This window comes from Stegostoma tigrinum, chromosome 30 (assembly GCF_030684315.1).
Source record: "Stegostoma tigrinum isolate sSteTig4 chromosome 30, sSteTig4.hap1, whole genome shotgun sequence".
Taxonomy (NCBI): domain Eukaryota; kingdom Metazoa; phylum Chordata; class Chondrichthyes; order Orectolobiformes; family Stegostomatidae; genus Stegostoma; species Stegostoma tigrinum.
Genome location: NC_081383.1, coordinates 28,825,237 through 28,845,235, shown reverse-complemented (window position 1 = coordinate 28,845,235; position 19,999 = coordinate 28,825,237). Strand labels below are relative to the sequence as shown.

At 44.0% G+C, this 19,999-nt stretch overlaps 1 protein-coding gene across 1 annotated transcript in view; it reads left to right on the top strand.

Moving 5' to 3' along the window:
- The window catches only part of LOC125465933 (phospholipid-transporting ATPase ABCA1-like), a 169,092-nt gene that overhangs the window by 136,266 nt on the left and 12,827 nt on the right, over nucleotides 1–19,999 (top strand). The window contains exons 41-48 of the mRNA XM_048559952.2: nucleotides 4,090–4,213; nucleotides 6,025–6,154; nucleotides 8,493–8,613; nucleotides 9,481–9,543; nucleotides 10,601–10,707; nucleotides 14,132–14,273; nucleotides 15,160–15,294; nucleotides 15,883–15,986. Coding sequence (XP_048415909.1) covers nucleotides 4,090–4,213; nucleotides 6,025–6,154; nucleotides 8,493–8,613; nucleotides 9,481–9,543; nucleotides 10,601–10,707; nucleotides 14,132–14,273; nucleotides 15,160–15,294; nucleotides 15,883–15,986 — 926 coding nt within the window. The remainder of the gene's footprint in view (nucleotides 1–4,089; nucleotides 4,214–6,024; nucleotides 6,155–8,492; nucleotides 8,614–9,480; nucleotides 9,544–10,600; nucleotides 10,708–14,131; nucleotides 14,274–15,159; nucleotides 15,295–15,882; nucleotides 15,987–19,999) is intronic.

Below are 19,999 nucleotides of genomic sequence, written 5' to 3'. Positions count from 1 at the left end.
AGGGGACATTTTTAATAAAAGTAGTCTCCCTGTTAAGACCAAGTTAAGGCTTTTTTCCCCACTAAAGCATTGTTAGTGTGTGGAACTCTTCCCAGAATGTGACGGAATATGGGTCTTTAAATGTGTTCAAATCTGAGGTGGATTTTTAAGAAGAGAGCTAAGGGTCATGGGGTGCAGGCAAGAAAGTGGAATTGAGACCGCAAACAAATCACCCACGATCTTGTTCAGTAGTGGAGCAGGCTCAAAGTGATGACTCCTGCCCCTAAGTCCTTCGTTGCTGTATGCCATTGCTATCATTGAGCATTTTCAATGTAACCATACAGATATACTGTTGGAAAATTGCTCCTAGATCTTTTGTTTTAATTTTCTACCACACCTCTGCATGATATGTAATACATCATCTCAAACTGGACCATTATCATGGCAGACTGGTACGCATCAATACTTTGCCCTGGTGTTAACTTCTGTCCATGCCTGTATAGCTGGGTATGGATGCCCTGTTACTGGGTATTGATGTCTTGGTATTCATTATGTCACTGGGTGCTGACATTTCAAACACCTCTCAGAATCCTTACAGAAGGAGGCCATTCAGCCTGTGTTGTCTGTGCTGCATCCAGTGTCATTTCTGCCATCTACTCCCTGTAATCTTGAAGATTTCTTTTTTATTTTTCAGATAATCCAGTTCCCTCCTGAGTGTTTTAACTGAACCCCAACCCTCCCCCCAACCACAGTCTCAGACAGTGCATGCTAGAGCCTAAACTGTAAGCACATGTAAAGGTTTCTGCTCATGAAGAAATCTCTGTCTTTCCTGAATCATTCTTGATCTATCCACCGGTGTGAAGTTCTTCTCTATCAATTCTGTCCAAATGATCCTCATGATCTTGAATACCTCTTCTCATATTTCCTCTTAATGTTTACTTTCTTGAAAGAAAACAGTCCCATCTTCTCCAATATATCCAGATAACAAGCTCCTCATCTCTGAAACCAATCCTGTGAATCGTTACTGCACCACCTGTTTCACCTTCACATACTTCAGGTACTAAACCTTAAGAAGTAGGTGTAATTGATTTAAAATTGTTTCTAGTTTATGCCAAACTAATTTTTTTTATACTTGCTTAACAAATTCTCCTTGCTCTTGTTCTCTTGTACTAATGTCAGTATTAATAAATCCCAGTTAGAGGACCCAATGGCTTAGTGGTATTTTTGCTGGACTCTTAATCCAGAGACCCAGATGAAGTTTTGGGGACTCAGATTTGAATCCCACCATGGCACATGATGGCATTTGAATTCAATAAATATCTAGAGTTAAGAATCTAATAATGACCGTGAATCCATTGTCAATTGTCAGGAAAAACCCATCTGATTCACTAATGCCCTTTAGGGAGCGAGACTGCCATCCTTTCTGGTCTGCCCTACAAAAGACACCAGACCCACAGCAATGTGGTTTACTCTTAACTGCCCCCGGGCCATTAGGAATGGACAATAAATGCTGCCTAGACAGCAACATCCCGTGAATGAATAATAAAAAAAACTATATAGTTTGTTAATTATACTGTCAAACTGTGCTGCTGTCTTCGATGCAAGTATAAAACCAGGTCCACTTGCCTTTGTGCTTCTTTTAGAATCGTACCTTTTAACTTTCTACATTAAATGCCATTTATCCATTAACTTGTAAGATTCCTTTTTGAAATTTTACATTATGCTTTTCATAGTTCACAAAGTTTTGTAGTGTCTAGAAACTTTGAAATTGTGCCTTCTACAACAAGGTCTATATTAGTAATATAAATCAGGAAAAGCAAAGGTCCCAATACTGACCCCTGGGGACATACAATACAAACCTTACTCCCGTCTGAAAAATATCCATAACCACTATTCCATTTTGTATGACCAAATTAACCTTGTATCCATGTTGCTACTGTCTCCTTTATTCATTGAGCAAAAACGTTGCTTACAAATCTGTGTGGTTCTATATCAAATGTTTTTGGAAGTTCATGTATGTGCATTACTCTTACCAATCCTCTGTTATCTCTGCAAATAAAACTTCAAGTTAGTTAAACACAACTTGTCCTTGACAAATCCCTGCTGGTTTTTTGCAATAAACCCCCACTGGTGAAAGTGATTAATTTTCTTCAGAACATTTTGTGGAAGTTACCCCATTATCAAAGCTAAACTGACGGCCTAAACCTGTAGTTGCAGGGCTTATCTTTACACTGTTCTTTTCAACAAAGGCATAAGGCTGGCCATTCCCCAGTCCTCTTATACCACCGATTCTAAGGAAGATGACACAGTAATGGGACCAGTGCATCTGAAATTTCCACTTGCACTTTCCTCAGCTACATCTTATCCAATCCTGGTGCTATCTTGACCTTAAAGTATACACAGCCTGTACAACATCATATCTTTATTCATTTTAAACCTTTCAAGATTATCTCTGCATCTGTAAGATGCAGTGCTGATAAATGAGATCCTGCAGAGTTGGAGTGAGGGCTGCCTTTGTATTGTAAGATTCTGGTGAGGACTTGAGCAGGTGCAACAAGAATTTGAATTTAATCTTTGTGAAAATGAGGTGTAACAAATATATGAAAGTGAAATAGGAAACATCGAAATTGAAAGTCTGCTATGTTTCTCTGTTGGATGGTGATGGATCCAATTTACAATTTGTGTTTTATTTCATTAGAAGGGTGAATTTGGAAAGTGGCAATAACACAGGAATGATTGAATCAGAGATTGGCTCAACACTTTCAGTGTTGCTGAACAAAGAGACCTAGGGGTGCAGGTGTATATTTCCTTGAAATGGAGTTGTGGGTAGACAGTGGTGAAGAAAGTGTTTGACACGGCTGCTTTCATTGGTCAGAACGTTTAGTGTAGGAGTTTGGATGTTGCGGCTGTACAGGACATTCAGGCCACAATTAGAATGCTGCATACAATTCTGGTTACCCTGCTAAAGGACGGATGTGTTAAACTTGAGAGGATGCAGAAAAGATTTACAAAACGATGCTTGGAATGGAGGGTTTGAATTAGAAGGAGAGGCTGAATAGGCTTTTTTCCCTGGAGCATCAGAGGTTGAGGGCTGACTTATAGAGGCTTACAAAATCATGAGTGTCATGGAAAGAGTAAATAGCCAAAGTATATTTCCTAGGGTAAGGGTTTCTAAAACTAGAAGACATACGTTTAAGGTAAGAGAGGAAATATCTAAAAGGGACCTAAAGGGTAACTTCTTCGTGCAGAGGGAGGTGTGCGCGTGGAACGAGCTGCAAGGGGAAGTGGTGGAAGTAGGTACATTTACAACATTTTAAAAAAAATCTGGATGGGTACATGAATAGGAAGAGTTTAAAGGGATATGGATCAAATGCTGGCAAATGGGACTTGTTCAGATTGGGATGCCTGGTTGGCGTGAACGAGTTGGACCAAAGGATCAGTTTCTGTGCTGTAGGATTCTATGACTCTGAGTAAGGAGATTGTAGATTTAAACTCATTGCAGTGCTTAAGCGCATACTGACACCAGTGCCATACTGAGGGAGCCCTGCATTGTTGGTTGTGCTATGCTTCAGATGAATATTAAACCAAGGTGCTTTATGCCTATTCAAGTGATTCATTTGGATATTAATCCCAAAGTTAAGTGAGTGGAGCAGGAAATTCTCATCACTTTTTTCTCTCTGGCAACCAGCAGACCAAGGTTGCAATTGCAGCAGGTCTCTATAATCTGCTGTGGTTAATACCGGAGAAGTTCAAATGCAGTGCTACAACATACGTGCCAGAATCTCTCAAACAAGATTAATCTTAGCTGGGACAGTGATAAGAATCCTGTAGTTGGCCACAGAGCAGCTTGGTTAGGAAGAAAAAAGTCATCCAGGCTCCCTCCTTCTGACCAAATGTCTGGCTACGCACACCGGAGTGTATGTATTTGATGTCAGGTAAGGTCAGGATCATGCATGCAAAGTTCCACCTTCAATCTAGACTAATACTTGGATAAGGGACACTTTATTGAGAAGTTTGAGGTACATGGAGTAAGCATCAGTGACCAGGAAAGTAAAGAAAATAGTGGAAATTAAATGGTTTAATTCCTGATTCTGTTTTTCCTCTGCGTAGAAATTGGATGAGGTCAATCAAATCCTGAAAAAAGTTTTCCTTATTTTCCCACATTTCTGCCTGGGCCGAGGTATGATCGACATGGTGAAGAATCAAGCTATGGCAGATGCATACGAGAGGATTGGTCAGTAACTGTTTGTAATGATTTTTCTAAATCTAGCCGGTACCAGATTATATCACTTGTATTTTATGCTGAATAATTTGAGGATTCTCAATAACTGAGGAATATAAATTAATTAAAATCATTTATTTAAAACAATCAGGTCATGTTAATTTAAATTTTCTACATATAAACTGAATATTCAAGACTTCCAGCTTTTAATACATTTCTTTCGGAAATTTAACTGAGTAATGAAGAATAAAAAAAATTAGTTGATCAAAAAGCGCACACTTCAAGGCTACAGATCATATGATTTCGTTAATGAATCCCTTTTTACAACAATAAATTACTGAATAGTGCAGCGTAGAATGAGGCCAGTCATTAAGCTACTGCTTTTGAAAGATCATTTCAGTTTTTCCAATTACCCGGTTTTTCTCCTTATTCCTAAATTAACCTCCGATTATTTGTCCTGTTTGTCTTTGAAGGTCGTTATTGAATCTGTCTTGTTGTAACACATTCCAAATCCCAACCTCCCAATGCATAAGGTTTATTTTCTAACATCACCTTTTTGGTTCTTTTGTTAATCGCCTTTAAATCTGTACCATCTAGTTGTTCACCTTCAGCCTTAGCAACAGTTACTTCTTTATTCTATCAAAATCATAATTATAAACTAGCTGATTAAATCTCACCTTTGCCTTCTTCATTTTAAGGAAACCAATTTGTAGTTTTACTAGTTGATTAATGTAGCTATGACCTGAATTGCATTCTTTTAAATCTCTTGCACTCCCTCTCTAAAACTTCTACTGTCCTTTTGACAGTCTGGTGCCCAGTGATTTAGCCTAGCTTCCTGGCATTATGCCTCTATTTACAAAGCACAAGATCCAATATGATTTATTAAGAACTTTGTTATCCTGTCTTGCACAATACATCTTCACAAGCATTCCCAGATCTCGTTTTTTGTACCGCATTTAAATTTGTACCCTGATTTTGTAATGAAGTAGTCTTTAATCAAAATACAAAATTAGTATGTTTGCTGCTCTGAAACACGTTGCTTTTCTCATGGCCAGATTATTTTTCCCCTCCCCCTCAACTCCTGCCCCCATCCTGTGAAAGTGCTGACTCAAGTTGCTTTACAGATATTCTGAGCAGCGGTCACTTTCTGCAACTTTACCCAATGTCTCTTTCTCATGTGTAATCATTTAACTTTAATTCTCTGCAGTGGTCTGTGAATAGAAGATCTCTCAGCCAAGCCCAGTCTGGCTTTGGCTGATATCGGATGTACATCAAACCTTAGGGAGGCGCGAGGAGTATGGACTGTGGTTGAATACTGAAAAATAAAGAAGATTAAGAACTTTAGCAGTAGCCATGGGGCCACTGAGGCCAAATGAGTGGGGTGGGGTGGGTGCTGATGATGCTAGTAGGTAGGGGGTCGGGTTGGTTGCGGTGGTGTAGAGTGGCTGTGTCACTAGACTAGTAATTTGGAGACTGAAGCTAATGCTGTGGAGTCATAGTTTCAAGTCCCTTTAGGGCAAGTGGTGAAATTTGAATTTGATAAAGATTCAGTGCCAGTCTAGTAGACACCATGTAACCATTGCCAGTTATAAACATCCATCTGTTTCACTAATGGCCTTTAGGGAAGGAAATCTTCCATTCTGGTCTGACCTCCATGTAACTCTAGACCCAGAGCAATGGTGTGTAAAATCTAGGTCAGTGACTCCGTGAAAGTCAGCAGGAGAAAGCTATAATATTAACATCCCAGATTTGGTAAATATGACAATGTTTCTATTGTTTCAAAATGGAGTAAGAATTTTCCACCCATGCGTTTTGTGATTCAGGGGAGAAGATATTCACATCTCCGCTCTCCTGGGACCTGGTGGGAAAGAACCTGTTTGCCATGGCTGTCCAGGGAGTCATCTTCTTTTTATTCACAATCCTACTACAGTACAAATTCTTCTTCAAAATGAGGTGAGGTGCCCAAACGCGGTTTCTATTTTTACTGCAGCACCTTTTTATGTTAAGGAAGTTATTTATGTTCAGTAAGTGACTGCACATTATTTTATAATGCAAATAGTAGATCTGACCCTCTGCTGCAGTTTGTTAATAGACCATTACAATGGATTAGACCTTCTGACTTTAGGATGTGGATTTTCACCCAGCCTTAAATGATGTGGAGAAAGCCTCCCATGCCAGCTGATTTTGAGAATTCTAGCTTGTAGAATGTAATGTTTCAGTCCAGTTTCTAGTGGATGTGAGTATATTTCTAGAAAGTGGTTCCTAATTCAGAAGAATTTACAATTATCTATTAATTGTAGCTTGCATGTGGGGTTACTCATTGCACGTTTACTGTACAAATTGCAAAAAATTTAGTTTTGCGCATTACAGCATTGCTGACTGCCAACCCCCTCCACCAGAGTTCGTGAAGCTCACTGTTTATTTGAGGGTTGATAATAGGGATGCTTTTTCTCCTGTGTCCTCACCTGCACTTCTGTAGTATGGATGTTTTGTGAAGTCCCCACAGTAAGCTATTGTACAAAATGTGGAGGAATGGGATTGAGGGATATAGCAGTTTGGATCAGAAATTGGCTTGCTGAAAGAAGACAGGGTGGTAGTTGATGGGAAATGTTCATCCTGGAGACCAGTTACTAGTGGTGTACTGCAAGGGTCGGTGTTGGGTCCACTGCTGTTGGTCATTTTTACAAATGACCTGGATGAGGGCATAGAAGGATGGGTTAGTAAATTTGCAGACGTCACTAAGGTCGGTGGAGTTGTGGATAGTGACGAAGGATGCTGTAGGTTACAGAGAGACATAGATAAGCTGCAGAGCTGGGCTGAGAGGTGGCAAATGGACTTTAATGCAGACAAATGTGAGGTGATGCACTTGGTAGACGTAACTGGAATGCAAAGTACTGGGCTAATGGTAAGATTCTTAGTAGTGTAGAAGAGCAGAGAGATCTTGGTGTCCATGTACACAGATCCTTGAAAGTTGCCACACAGGTTGACAGGGCTGTTAAGAAGGCATACAGTGTTTTAGCTTTTATTAATAGAGGGATTGAGTTCCGGAACCAAGAGGTTATGGTGAAGCTATACAAAACTCTGGTGCGGCTGCACTTGGATTATTGCGTACAGTTCTGGTCACCGCATTATAAGAAAGATGTGGAAGCTTTGGAAAGGGTGCAGAGGAGATTTACTAGGATGTTGCCTGGTATGGAGGGAAGGTCTTACAAGGAAAGGCTGAGGGACCTGATGCTGTTTTCGTTAGAGAGAAGTAGGTTGAGCGGTGACTTAATTGAAACATATAAAATAATCAGAGGGTTAGATAGGGTGGATAGGGAGAGCTTTTTTCCTAGGACGGTGACGGCGAGCACGAAGGGGCATTGCTTTAAATTGAGGGTTGAAAGACATAGGACAGATGTCAGAGGTAGTTTCGTTACTCAGTAGTAAGGGAATGGAATGCTTTGCCTGCAACAGTAGTAGATTCGCCAACTTTAGGTACATTTAAGCCATCTTTGGACAAGCATATGGACGTACATGGAATAGTGTAGGTTAGATGGGCTTCAGATTGCTATGACAGGTTGGCACAACATCGAGGGCCGAAGGGCCTGTACTGTGCTGTAATGTTCTTTGTTCTAAGTCCACATCCACTGACATCGGTTGATCTCTGTTGTCTTACACAGGAAGAATGGTGAATTATATGGGCCTTCACAATGCATTAATGGACTGCAATCAAGGCACACTATGAAACGTCAATTTATGGACTCTCACTCTGTTCCCTGTTCAGAGTTGGAGGTGTCACTCACTCACTTGTAGCTCCCTTGGCATGTTAATAAATACTCTGTATTGGGCCCAGGTCATCAGTGTGCTCACATTATGTGGTCATATCTCCCCACAATGTACGTGCATGAACTCATATATTGTGTAAGTGGGAGGATTTTTGGAGCTGACAAGGGAAGGAAGTATGATATGTGTGATGACCTAATTAGGCAGCATGGAAAATTACAATTTCCCACCAGTGTGCTGAGATGCAAGGATAAAGTTAGTGATGTGCAAGTCCAGCCAGCCATGTCCAACTGAGTGGTCAGTATTATATTAGATATGCATGAGTGTCAAATAAAGAGTGAACACAGCAACACAGTCTTGTTTGCACAGGGGCAGCTTAACATCACTTTCACAAAACCAGGGGTAAGTCTATTATCTGTGTAATGCAACACTTTCAAGGATCCAAGGCCTCGGCTACAAAATATTTTGGCTTCACTTCATGTTTGATTTACGGTCAACATCCGACTCGTTATTTTCTCCTCTATAGATCTCTGTCTTTAAAACTTCCACCATTGGAAACAGAAGATGAGGATGTAGCTAGAGAGAGGCAAAGGGTTACATATGGTGGAAGTGATGGTGACATTCTAGTCATCAAGGATCTCACCAAGGTAAGAGATGTTCCAGTTTTTGCTCTGCACTCTACCTGTTAAGGCTGTCCAATTGTAACAGCTTGATTGTCTTAATACAAAACATGAGGTTCATTATTCAGAAATGCAACACAACTTTCTCAGTTGGCAACTACATTTCCCTGTGTTTTACTGAATCAAACAGAGCAGTGAGTCCCGAGTTTGATTTCTGTTATGTCGCATCAACTGATCTCAGTTAAGTTTGTGTGTTCTCTTAATATTTCTGAAAACACCTTTGGCAGCGCTGCCAGTTGTTGTGTAAATGACAGAAGAATGGTGGTAACGCACACTCATCAATGACGAGTTACGCTATTTATGTGATATCCCTGATACCTAATATCCTGCAAGTGAGGGTTAAACCTTGTTGGTTTTCTGATAGTTAAATAGCGATTATTGGGTTCTGGAGGATTGAAAGTAGGGAGGACTGTGGTCATGGTGGAGGCAAGTGACATTTCAGTTGGATTAAAGATGACAAATCTGATAATAGTGTTTGAAGCAGGCTGATCTGCAACTCTGGACAAGACCTCTAACAATTGACCAGGCCTGGCTCACTTTGGAATCGAGAAGGGTAGACTATTGGGTTTTGGAAAACATTCCATTCAGCTGGAGATAACCTACAATCATTTGCTGTGTTGATGAGATGACTCCAGCTAGCTTACTCAGTACTATGTGCCTTGCAAACCTGGGCATGTTCTCTTCAGATATGATTTGAATGGATAAGTCATGGTTTGGAAATGTGCATTTGGTTTATTTGGCTCGTGATGGATTTTTCTGTGCCAAATACAAAAAAAGCAAAACAGCAAACCACAACCATCAGTTAATAGTAAGTCATTTTATTTGGTCTCTTAGGTTTACAGAAGGAAAAAGAAACCAGCTGTGGACCGACTATGTGTGGGAATTCCTCCTGGAGAGGTGAGAGCTAGTCTGTGTTCACGTGAGTGTGCAAATAGATAGTATTGTTATATTTGGCATAGTGTGAATGTCATGTTTTTCTATCCAATGACATTTGTTGAAAAGTGCATTTGTTGTAGCTATCGAGTGAAGAGAGGACTAGTTTCAGCTCACTTGGAAAAGCACCCATTTAAGTGTAGGAATAAATACACCTTTTACCAAATGGCAGGCAATGACTCATGGAGTACCATAGGACCCTGTGCTTGGACCCCATCTATTCACAATATGCATAGTGATTTAGATGATGGAACTAAATGGAACATCTCTGTGTTTGTAGATGACACAAAACTAAGTAGGAAGGTGAGCAGCGAGGAGATTGACTTTATTGTGATTTGGACAAGTTCAGTGATTGGGCAAATGCATGGTCAATGATGTACAATTTGGATAAATGTGAGGTTATCCATTTTGTTAGTAAAAACAGGAAGGCAGCGTATAAACAGAATGGTAACTGATTGGGCAAGAAGGAAGTACCATGAAATGTGGGTGTCTTTGTAAGCCGGTAACTGAAAGTAAGCTGGCAGTACAGAAGACAAATAGTATGCTGCTTTTCATAGTGAGAGGATTTGAGTACAGGAGCAGGAGTGCCTTGCTGCACTTGTACAGGGTCTTGGTGAGACTATACCTGGAGCATTGTGTGCTGTTTTGGTTTCCTAATCTGAGGAAGGAGGATTTAGATATAGTTCTTAGGGCTAAATAGATCAAAGAGGGTGAGAAAACAGGAGTAGGCTACTGAGTTGGATGATCAACTGTGATAATATTGAATGGTGGAGAACTCCCACTCTTATTTTCTGTTTCCTGCCTAGTTTAGCCGGCTGGTCTTGTTTCAACACATTGGTTGAGGTATCAGAGATGGCCACATGCTTACGGAGATTATATCTAGGAAATTCAGTACCTTTGCAGAAATGGAAAGATTAATGGAGGTTGCCAAAACTGCAGTTATCTACCCCGATCTTGCTAGCTTTACTTTAGATAATGGCAAGACAGATCTCTCCTGAAGCCTATAAATGATTCCTTGCAGTGTTTTGGACTTCTGGGAATCAATGGAGCTGGGAAAACATCCACATTTAAGATGCTTACAGGTGACACAGATGTCAGCAGCGGTGAAGCCTTCCTTGATGGATATAGGTAATAATTCGTTTATAAATTAAAGTTGGTGATTTCTGAGATTTAAGCTAGTTAACAGGTGGTGTCTAAAATTGTCAATGGTGTGGGGATCCAGTCCCAAACCCTGGGATTTATTACTATCCTGTTTGAAACCTATGGCCCTGGAGATGTGGATGGATGTGGTGTAATCCAATTGTCTCATTGGTGCAATGATCTATTAATCTCAGCAGTTTGCCATTAATATGCTTTTTGTCAATATATTTCAATCTGATATATTGTCCCTGTGCCACCCACAATTCATTCCGCTCTATTATATCCTTAAATCTCCTTTTACCACTGCTTCATGATTTCAATCAGTCTCCAACCCCCCTTTACTACATCCCACATTCTTCAGATAATTCCACCATGTTCAACAATCTCCATTTTCCTCCAGAAACAATGTTTTGAGGAAAGAATTTTCAATGAAATTTGTAAATATATTTCAAAGAAGAAATCTTCCCTGACTTTATGGCCTTTGAGAAGTTAAACTTTTGAGAAATTTCCCGGCTTCCTGGAGCCCTGCATGATTGTCTCTAGCTATGAATAATGACTTGGGATTGCTCCGCTATACTTACTGGGGTAATTATTTGGTAGCTATTGAATAGAATAAAACCATGGTTTAACTGGCCCCAATCCTAACAACAGCCATCTTGTCCTCCCAACACCAACTTGACCCAACTTCACTAGTTTGATAGCCAGATTTATTTGTTTTATTATATACACTTGTGGGACATGGGCATCGCTGGCTGGCCAGCAATTATTGCCTGTCTCTAGTTGAGCTTGATATGGTTGTGGTGAGTTGTTGCCTTGAACTGCTGCAGTCCACATGCTGTTAATTGATCCACAATGCCCTTAGGAAGGGAATTACAGGATTTTAACCCAACGACAGTGAAGGAACTGTGATTATATTTTCATGTCACTCGGAGGGGAACTTGAAGGTGATGTTCCCATGTATCTGCCTTTCACTTTCTAGATGGAAATGATCATGGGTTTGGAAGGTGCTGTGTAATCTTTAGTGAATTTCTGCAGTTCATCTTGTAGATAGTACACACTGCTACTACTACTACTACTACTACTACTACTACTGAGTGTCAGTGGTAGATGGAGTGGATGTTTGTGGATGCTTTGCCAATCAAGTGGCTGCCTTTTTTTGGATGGCATCAAGCTTTTGAAAGTTGTTGGGGCTGCACTCATCCTGGCAAGTGGGGAATATTCAATCGCACTCCTGACTTGTGTGCTGTAGATGGTAGACAGGCTTTGGGGAGAAGTCAAAAGGTGAGTTACTCCCTGCTGCCTTCCCAGCCTTTGAACTGCTCTTTTGGCCACTGTGTTTCTGTGGTGAGTCCAGGTGAGTTTCTCGTCAAAAGTAATCCCACGGTTTTGATAGTGAGGGATTCAGTGATGGTAACACCATTGAATGTTAAGAGATGGTGATTAGATTGTCTCTTATTGGAGATGGCCATTACCTGGCATTTCAGTGGCACAAATGTTACTTGTGGTTTGTCAGCCCAAGCCTGGATATTGTCCACATTTTGCTGTGGGGTTGAACATGGACTGCTTCCGTATCTGAGGAGTCACAAATGGTGCTGAACATTATGCATTCGTTAGCAAACATCCTACTTCTTACTTTACGATTGATGAAGCAGCTGAAGATGGTTGGGCCTAGGGGTCCCCCCTGAGGATCTCCTACAGAGATGTCCTGGAGCTGAGATGACTGATTTCCACAACCACAATCATCATCCTTACATGTCAGATCTGACTCCAACTACTGGAGAGTTTTCCCCCTAACACCCATTGATTCCAGTTTTGCTGTGTCTCCTTGATGCCACGTTCTGGCAAATGCAGCCTTGATGTAAAGGGCTGTCACACTCACCTCACCTCTAGAATTTAGCTTTGTCCATGTTGGAACCAAGGCTGTAATGCGGTCAGGAACTGAGTAGTCTTGACAGCTTGGTAGCACTGTTGATGATGCTTTCCATCACTTGACTGATAATTGAGAGTAGACTGATGGGATGGTAAATGACCCGGTTGGATTTGCCCTTATTTTGGGGTACAGAACATACCTGGGCAATATTCACATTGTCAGGCAGGTGCCAGTGTTCTACCTCTATTGGAAGATCTTGGCTAAGGGAGCGGCAAGTTCTGGAGCACAAGTCTTTACTACGATTGTCCGAATATTGTCGGGGACTAAAGCCTTTGCAGTATCCAGTGCCTCCAACTGTTTCTCAATATCACATAGAGTGAAATGAATTGGCTGAAGACTGGCATTTGTGATGCTGGTGACTATTGGAGGAGTTCTGAAAGATCAATGTTCCTAAACTTTGTTATTGTTTATTATTTGTTACAGTCAGCAACACATTGTTTTCAGGTCTAGTCCACTGACAGAAAAGCAATGAAAGCCACTAGGAATTATCCAAAAGACTTCATTGCTTTTTCCTATGAATATGTGACCCACTGCCACTGTATTTACAGAGTGACCTGGGACGTTCTGAGACATTTAAACTGTGACCAGAATACAACAGTTGGTGCTATATAAAGGAAGCATGGTCTCTGAACAGATGCTGTTTGGTCTTTGCTGAAGATGTTTTGCGCGTCCCTCCATTAGAAGATTAGCCAGAGGAACTCAAAAGGAAATTTGCCTGGTCAACATTAGAAAGGGGCTTCTATGCCGATTGGAAGACTAGTACCAGTAAAACCTGATTTCCTTTATAGTATGAGATAGTAGGAACTGCTGATGCTGAAGAATCTGAGATAACAAGGTGTAGAGCTGGATGAATACAGCAGGCTGAGCATGAAAGCTGACGTTTCAGGTCTAGACTCTTCTGCAGGGGAAAGATACTTAGGTGACACTTAGTTAACAAATAAGTACCTTTTCTCAAGAGGGGTCTAGACCTGAAATGTCAGCTTTTCAGCTCCTCTGCTGCTTGGCCTGCTGTGTTCATCCAGCTGTACACCTTGTTATCTCTCTTCCTTTATAGTATTTTGCTTGAGTGGCAATCCCTCAGTAATATGTTGCTCTTCAGATGAGAAGATTCTTCCTGGCTTCTTTTATTCAAGCTAATTGCTCGTTTTGCAATTCCATCTCATCTTGACTGCCATTCATAGTAAATTTTAGTTTGATTGCCTTAGAGGCTGCTCTGTTTAACAAGAGAAGCAAGACAACTTCCTGAGCCTTGAATCCTTATTTAGATTCCCAGTACCCAGAATTAGCATCATTTTCCTCTCTCAAAGGGAGTAGTACAATTCAATGGACAGAGCCACACAGAATATTCTCATCTCCGGAGTGCCTGCATTCACTTGCCTTAAACTGAAGCGATGGAAAGACAAAACAAGTGCCTAAAATTAGGACTTGAGGTACAATTTTTAAATGATTTATTTTAATAACTAAGCATCTTACCTCCCCTAGCATTCTGTCTAACATCCAGGATGTGCATCAGAACATGGGATACTGCCCTCAGTTTGATGCTGTTAACAAACTGTTGACGGGTCGGGAACATGTAGAATTCTACTCACGGCTACGTGGCATTCCTGAGCACGAGGTTGCTAAGGTATGTTAAATTTTACAAGGATTTGAAATAAATAAATCTTAGCATCATCTTGTACGGCAGGGCAAAGAACAATTGAGGCCAACCAAAGAGTGAAACTCCTTGTGCACAGCCCCTGCTCATTAAATAACATCACTATTCAATGTCCTAAGTCAATATGCGTGGTATCTTCAGAAAACCATATTCTTTTTGTCTTTGTCTACTTTTATTCCTTTGTTCTTTTACCAAATACCATTGGGTTATTGCTCATCAACATTTTATTTTTTGCCTCCTAAGATTGAATGTCCTTGCAGCATGCGCACACATACATTTCACCACCCCCCCCCACCACATGCGCATACACATGCACGCATCAAATTATTACAATCCTGTATCCTAAATCATCCCTCCCAACCCTAAAAGCTATCACTTTTTTTAATCTCCCCCATTCTTTTCAGTCTTAAGTAAACCTAAGACTTTTGAAACACAAGCTTGACATGATTTAGTTACTGAATTTTCAAAGTTAGTTTGTCTTTTGTCTCTTGTTCTTTTCAGTCCTGGTTGTGCCTTGCAGTACAGGACATCCTGGACTATGGGATTGGGACCTTCACCTGGGAGGCTCTACATTGAGGGACTAGGATCTTTATTTAGGAAATCTCTGTGCTATGGGACTGGGGCCTTCGCCTGGCCCACCCTGCACTATCGGACTGGGGCCTTCGCCTGGCGCACCCTGCGCCACGCGGCTGGGGCCTTCGCCTGGCACTCGCCAGACACTTTTTGCACTGTGGCCTCTGCTCCTTGAGCTGGGCTTTCAAACAATGTTTTCACTAGTGCTTGGAGTGCTCATTTATTTTGATGGAATGGGAGGTTTGTTTGCAGTTTCCATTAAGATCTAGGATTGTTTTGGTAGGTCACTGAATGGGCTGTGAAGAAATTAGGACTCTCTCGCTACGCAGACAGACCTTCTGGGACGTATAGCGGAGGCAACAAGCGGAAATTGTCAACTGCCATTGCACTGATTGGATGCCCACCAGTCATCTTTCTGGTTAGTGAGAAATTGTGATCTAGGAGTAACAAAGGCAATGACTGGGAATCTTCTCCGGGTTACTTTACTCAGAGTATGTCTCACTCAGATTTCTGCTAACATCTGCGGCAGGATGGGAGAAACTCCAGGGGATTCCTAGACAATTTCTGAAGGGTTCAGAAAGTTTTAGTGAAGCATGTTTTCAAACATTGTTGATGATGATTACATGTTGTGGTACAATTAATACAGGGCCAGGGTGATTTGGGAGCCGTAAAGATCCAGGAATATTCATGGCTTAATCTTTGCTACATTTAGCACTTACTGATTTAAGGCAGATTGTCAACTGGAGTGATCTAAATTTCATTGGGGAGGAAAAAGAAAATTGTCCAGGGTTTGCCTGAGACGAGCAGGCTTGTTACCTGCTTTCCCACAGAGCTTATTAACTGTTGCTGACCAGTTTCTCAAACTAAAAGATGTGTTGATATGTACTGCCCAAATATGTCTCTAGAGCTGGTCCCTGCGAGAGTTACAAACTTCAAGCAAAGGTAGACCAAATTTATAACATTTATTGTCACCAGAAGATGTAGTCATTCTTCTTTTAAATGGCAGGATGAACCTACGACGGGAATGGATCCCAAGGCCAGGCGATTTCTCTGGAATTGCATCTTGAGTGTGATCAGAGAAGGGAGATCAGTGGTACTCACCTCACACAGGTTGGTGGCCGTTAACTGCTGCTTCCTTTAGAGACAAATACTTTGGGAAATGTGTTCCCAAGCCCACATACAGCCTGTTCTAAAATAAAACTCTCAGCCATATCTCTGGCCTCACGTGCTGTTTATCACAGAAGTGGCTGACATCCATTTGTAACACAGTAAAATGTGTGAGGCTGGATGAACACAGCATGCCCAGCAGCATCTCAGGAGCACAAAAGCTGATGTTTCGGGCCTAGACCCTTCATCAGAGAGGGGGATGGGGTGAGGGTTCTGGAATAAATAGGGAGAGAGGAGGAGGCGGACCGAAGATGGAGAGAAAAGAAGATAGGTGGAGAGGAGAGTATAGGTGGGGAGGTAGGGAGGGGATAGGTCAGTCCAGGGAAGACGGACAGGTCAAGGAGGTGGGATGAGGTTAGTAGGTAGGAGATGGAGGTGTGGCTTGGGGTGGGAGGAAGGGATGGGTGAGAGGAAGAACAGGTTAGGGAGGCAGAGACAGGTTGGACTGGTTTTGGGATGCAGTGGGTGGAGGGGAAGAGCTGGGCTGGTTGTGTGGTGCAGTGGGGGGAGGGGACGAACTGGGCTGGTTTTGGGATGCGGTGGGGGAAGGGGAGATTTTGAAGCTGGTGAAGTCCACATTGATACCATTGGGCTGCAGGGTTCCCAAGCGCAACATGAGTTGCTGTTCCTGCAACCTTCGGGTGGCATCATTGTGGCACTGCAAGAGGCCCATGATGGACATGTCATCTAAAGAATGGGAGGGGGAGTGGAAATGGTTTGCGACTGGGAGGTGCAGTTGTTTATTGCGAACCGAGCGGAGGTGTTCAGCAAAGCGGTCCCCAAGCCTCCGCTTGGTTTCCCCAATGTAGAGGAAGCCACATCGGGTACAGTGGATGCAGTATACCACATTGGCAGATGTGCAGGTGAACCTCTGCTTAATGTGGTAAGTCATCTTGGGGCCTGGGATAGGGGTGAGGGAGGAGGTGTGGGGGCAAGTGTAGCATTTCCTGCGGTTGCAGGGGAAGGTGCCGGGTGTGGTGGGGTTGGAGGGCAGTGTGGAGCGAACAAGGGAGTCACGGAGAGAGTGGTCTCTCCGGAAAGCAGACAGGGGTGGGGATGGAAAAATGTCTTGGGTGGTGGGGTCGGATTGTAGATGGTGGAAGTGTCAGAGGATGATGCGTTGTATCCGGAGGTTGGTGGGGTGGTGTGTGAGAACGAGGGGGATCTTCTTTGGGCGGTTGTGGCGGGGGCGGGGTGTGAGGGATGTGTTGCGGGAAATGCGGGAGACACGGTCAAGGGCGTTCTCGACCACTGTAGGGGGAAAGTTGCGGTCCTTGAAGAACTTGGACATCTGGGATGTGCGGGAGTGGAATGCCTCATCGTGGGAGCAGATGCGGCAGAGGCGGAGGAATTGGGAATGGGGATGGAATTTTTGCAGGAGGGTGGGGGGGAGGAGGTGTATTCTAGGTAGCTGTGGGAGTCGGTGGGCTTGAAATGGACATCAGTTACAAGCTGGTTGCCTGAGATGGAGACTGAGAGATCCAGGAAGGTGAGGGATGTGCTGCAGATGGCCCAGGTGAACTGAAGGTTGGGATGGAAGGTGTTGGTGAAGTGGATGAACTGTTCGAGCTCCTCTGGGGAGCAAGAGGCGGCGCCGATACAGTCATCAATGTAACGGAGGAAGAGGTGGGGTTTGGGGCCTGTGTAGGTGCGGAGGAGGGACTGTTCCACGTAACCTACAAAGAGGCAGGCATAGCTGGAGCCCATGCGGGTGCCCATGGCCACCCCTTTAGTCTGTAGGAAGTGGGAGGAATTGAAAGAGAAGTTGTTGAGGGTGAGGACGAGTTCAGCTAGGCGGATGAGGGTGTCGGTGGAGGGGGACTGGTCGGCCTTGCGGGACAGGAAGAAGCGGAGGGCCTTGAGGCCATCTGGATGCGGAATGCAGCTGTATAGGGACTGGACGTCCATGTTGAAAATGAGGTGTTGGGGGCCAGGGAATTGGAAGTCCTGGAGGAGGTGGAGGGCATGGGTGGTGTCACGGACGTAGGTGGGGAGTTCCTGGACCAAAGGGAAGAAAATGGAGTCCAGATAGGTGGAGATGAGTTCGGTGGGGCAGGAGCAGGCTGAGACGATGGGTCGACCAGGGCAGGCAGGTTTGTGGATTTTGGGAAGGAGATAGAAACGGGCCGTGCGGGGTTGGGGAACAACTCAACAACTTCTCTTTCGATTCCTCCCACTTCCTACAGACTAAGGGGGTGGCCATGGGCGCCCGCATGGGCCCCAGCTATGCCTGCCTCTTTGTAGGTTACGTGGAACAGTCCCTCCTCCGCACCTACACAGGCCCCAAACCCCACCTCTTCCTCCGTTACATTGATGACTGTATCGGCGCCGCCTCTTGCTCCCCAGAGGAGCTCGAACAGTTCCTCCATTTCACCAACACCTTCCACCCCAACCTTCAGTTCACCTGGGCCATCTCCAGCACATCTCTCACCTTCCTGGATCTCTCAGTCGCCATCTCAGGCAACCAGCTTGTAACTGATGTCCATTTCAAGCCCACCGACTCCCACAGCTACCTAGAATACACCTCCACCCACCCACCCTCAAAAAATTCCAAAAATGCAAAAATTCCATCCCCTATTCCCAATTCCTCCGCCTCTGCCGCATCTGCTCCCACGATGAGGCATTCCACTCCCGCACATCCCAGATGTCCAAGTTCTTCAAGGACCGCAACTTTCCCCCTACAGTGGTCGAGAACGCCCTTGACCGTGTCTCCCGCATTTCCCGCAACACATCCCTCACACCCCGCCCCCGCCACAACCGCCCAAAGAGGAACCCCCTCGTTCTCACACACCACCCCACCAACTTCCGGATACAATGCATCATCCTCTGACACTTCCGCGATCTACAATCCGACCCCACCACCCAAGACATTTTTCCATCCCCACCCCTGTCTGCTTTCCGGAGAGACCACTCTCTCCATGACTCCCCTGTTCGCTCCACACTGCCCTCCAACCCCACCACACCCGGCACCTTCCCCTGCAACCGCAGGAAATGCTACACTTGCCCCCACACCTCCTCCCTCACCCCTATCCCAGGCCCCAAGATGACTTACCACATTAAGCAGAGGTTCACCTGCACATCTGCCAATGTGGTATACTGCATCCACTGTACCCGGTGTGGCGTCCTCTACATTGGGGAAACCAAGTGGAGGCTTGGGGACCGCTTTGCAAAACACCTCCGCTCGGTTCGCAATAAACAACTGCACTTCCCAGTCGCAAACCATTTCCACTCCCCCTCCCATTCTTTAGATGACATGTCCATCATGGGCCTCCTGCAATGCCACAATGATGCCACCCGAAGGTTGCAGGAACAGCAACTCATGTTGCGCTTGGGAATCCTGCAGCCCAATGGTATCAATGTGGACTTCACCAGCTTCAAAATCTCCCCTTCCCCCACCGCATCCCAAAACCAGCCCAGTTCGTCCCCTCCCCCCACTGCACCACACAACCAGCCCAGCTCTTCCCCTCCACCCACTGCATCCCAAAACCAGTCCAACCTGTCTCTGCCTCCCTAACCTGTTCTTCCTCTCACCCATCCCTTCCTCCCACTCCAAGCCGCACCTCCATCTCCTACCTACTAACCTCATCCCACCTCCTTGACCTGTCCGTCTTCCCTGGACTGACCTATCCCCTCCCTATCTCCCCACCTATACTCTCCTCTCCACCTATCTTCTTTTCTCTCCATCTTCGGTCCGCCTCCCCCTCTCTCCCTATTTATTCCAGAACCCTCACCCCATCCCCCTCTCTGATGAAGGGTCTAGGCCCGAAACGTCAGCTTTTGTGCTCCTGAGATGCTGCTGGGCCTGCTGTGTTCATCCAGTCTCACATTTTATTATCTTGGATTCTCCAGCATCTGCAGTTCCCATTATCAGTGATCCATTTGTAACATGACTTGTCTGTGTCCTATGTCAGCCTCTCTGCTGCTAAAACCCTCATCTGTGCTTCTATTTCAACTAA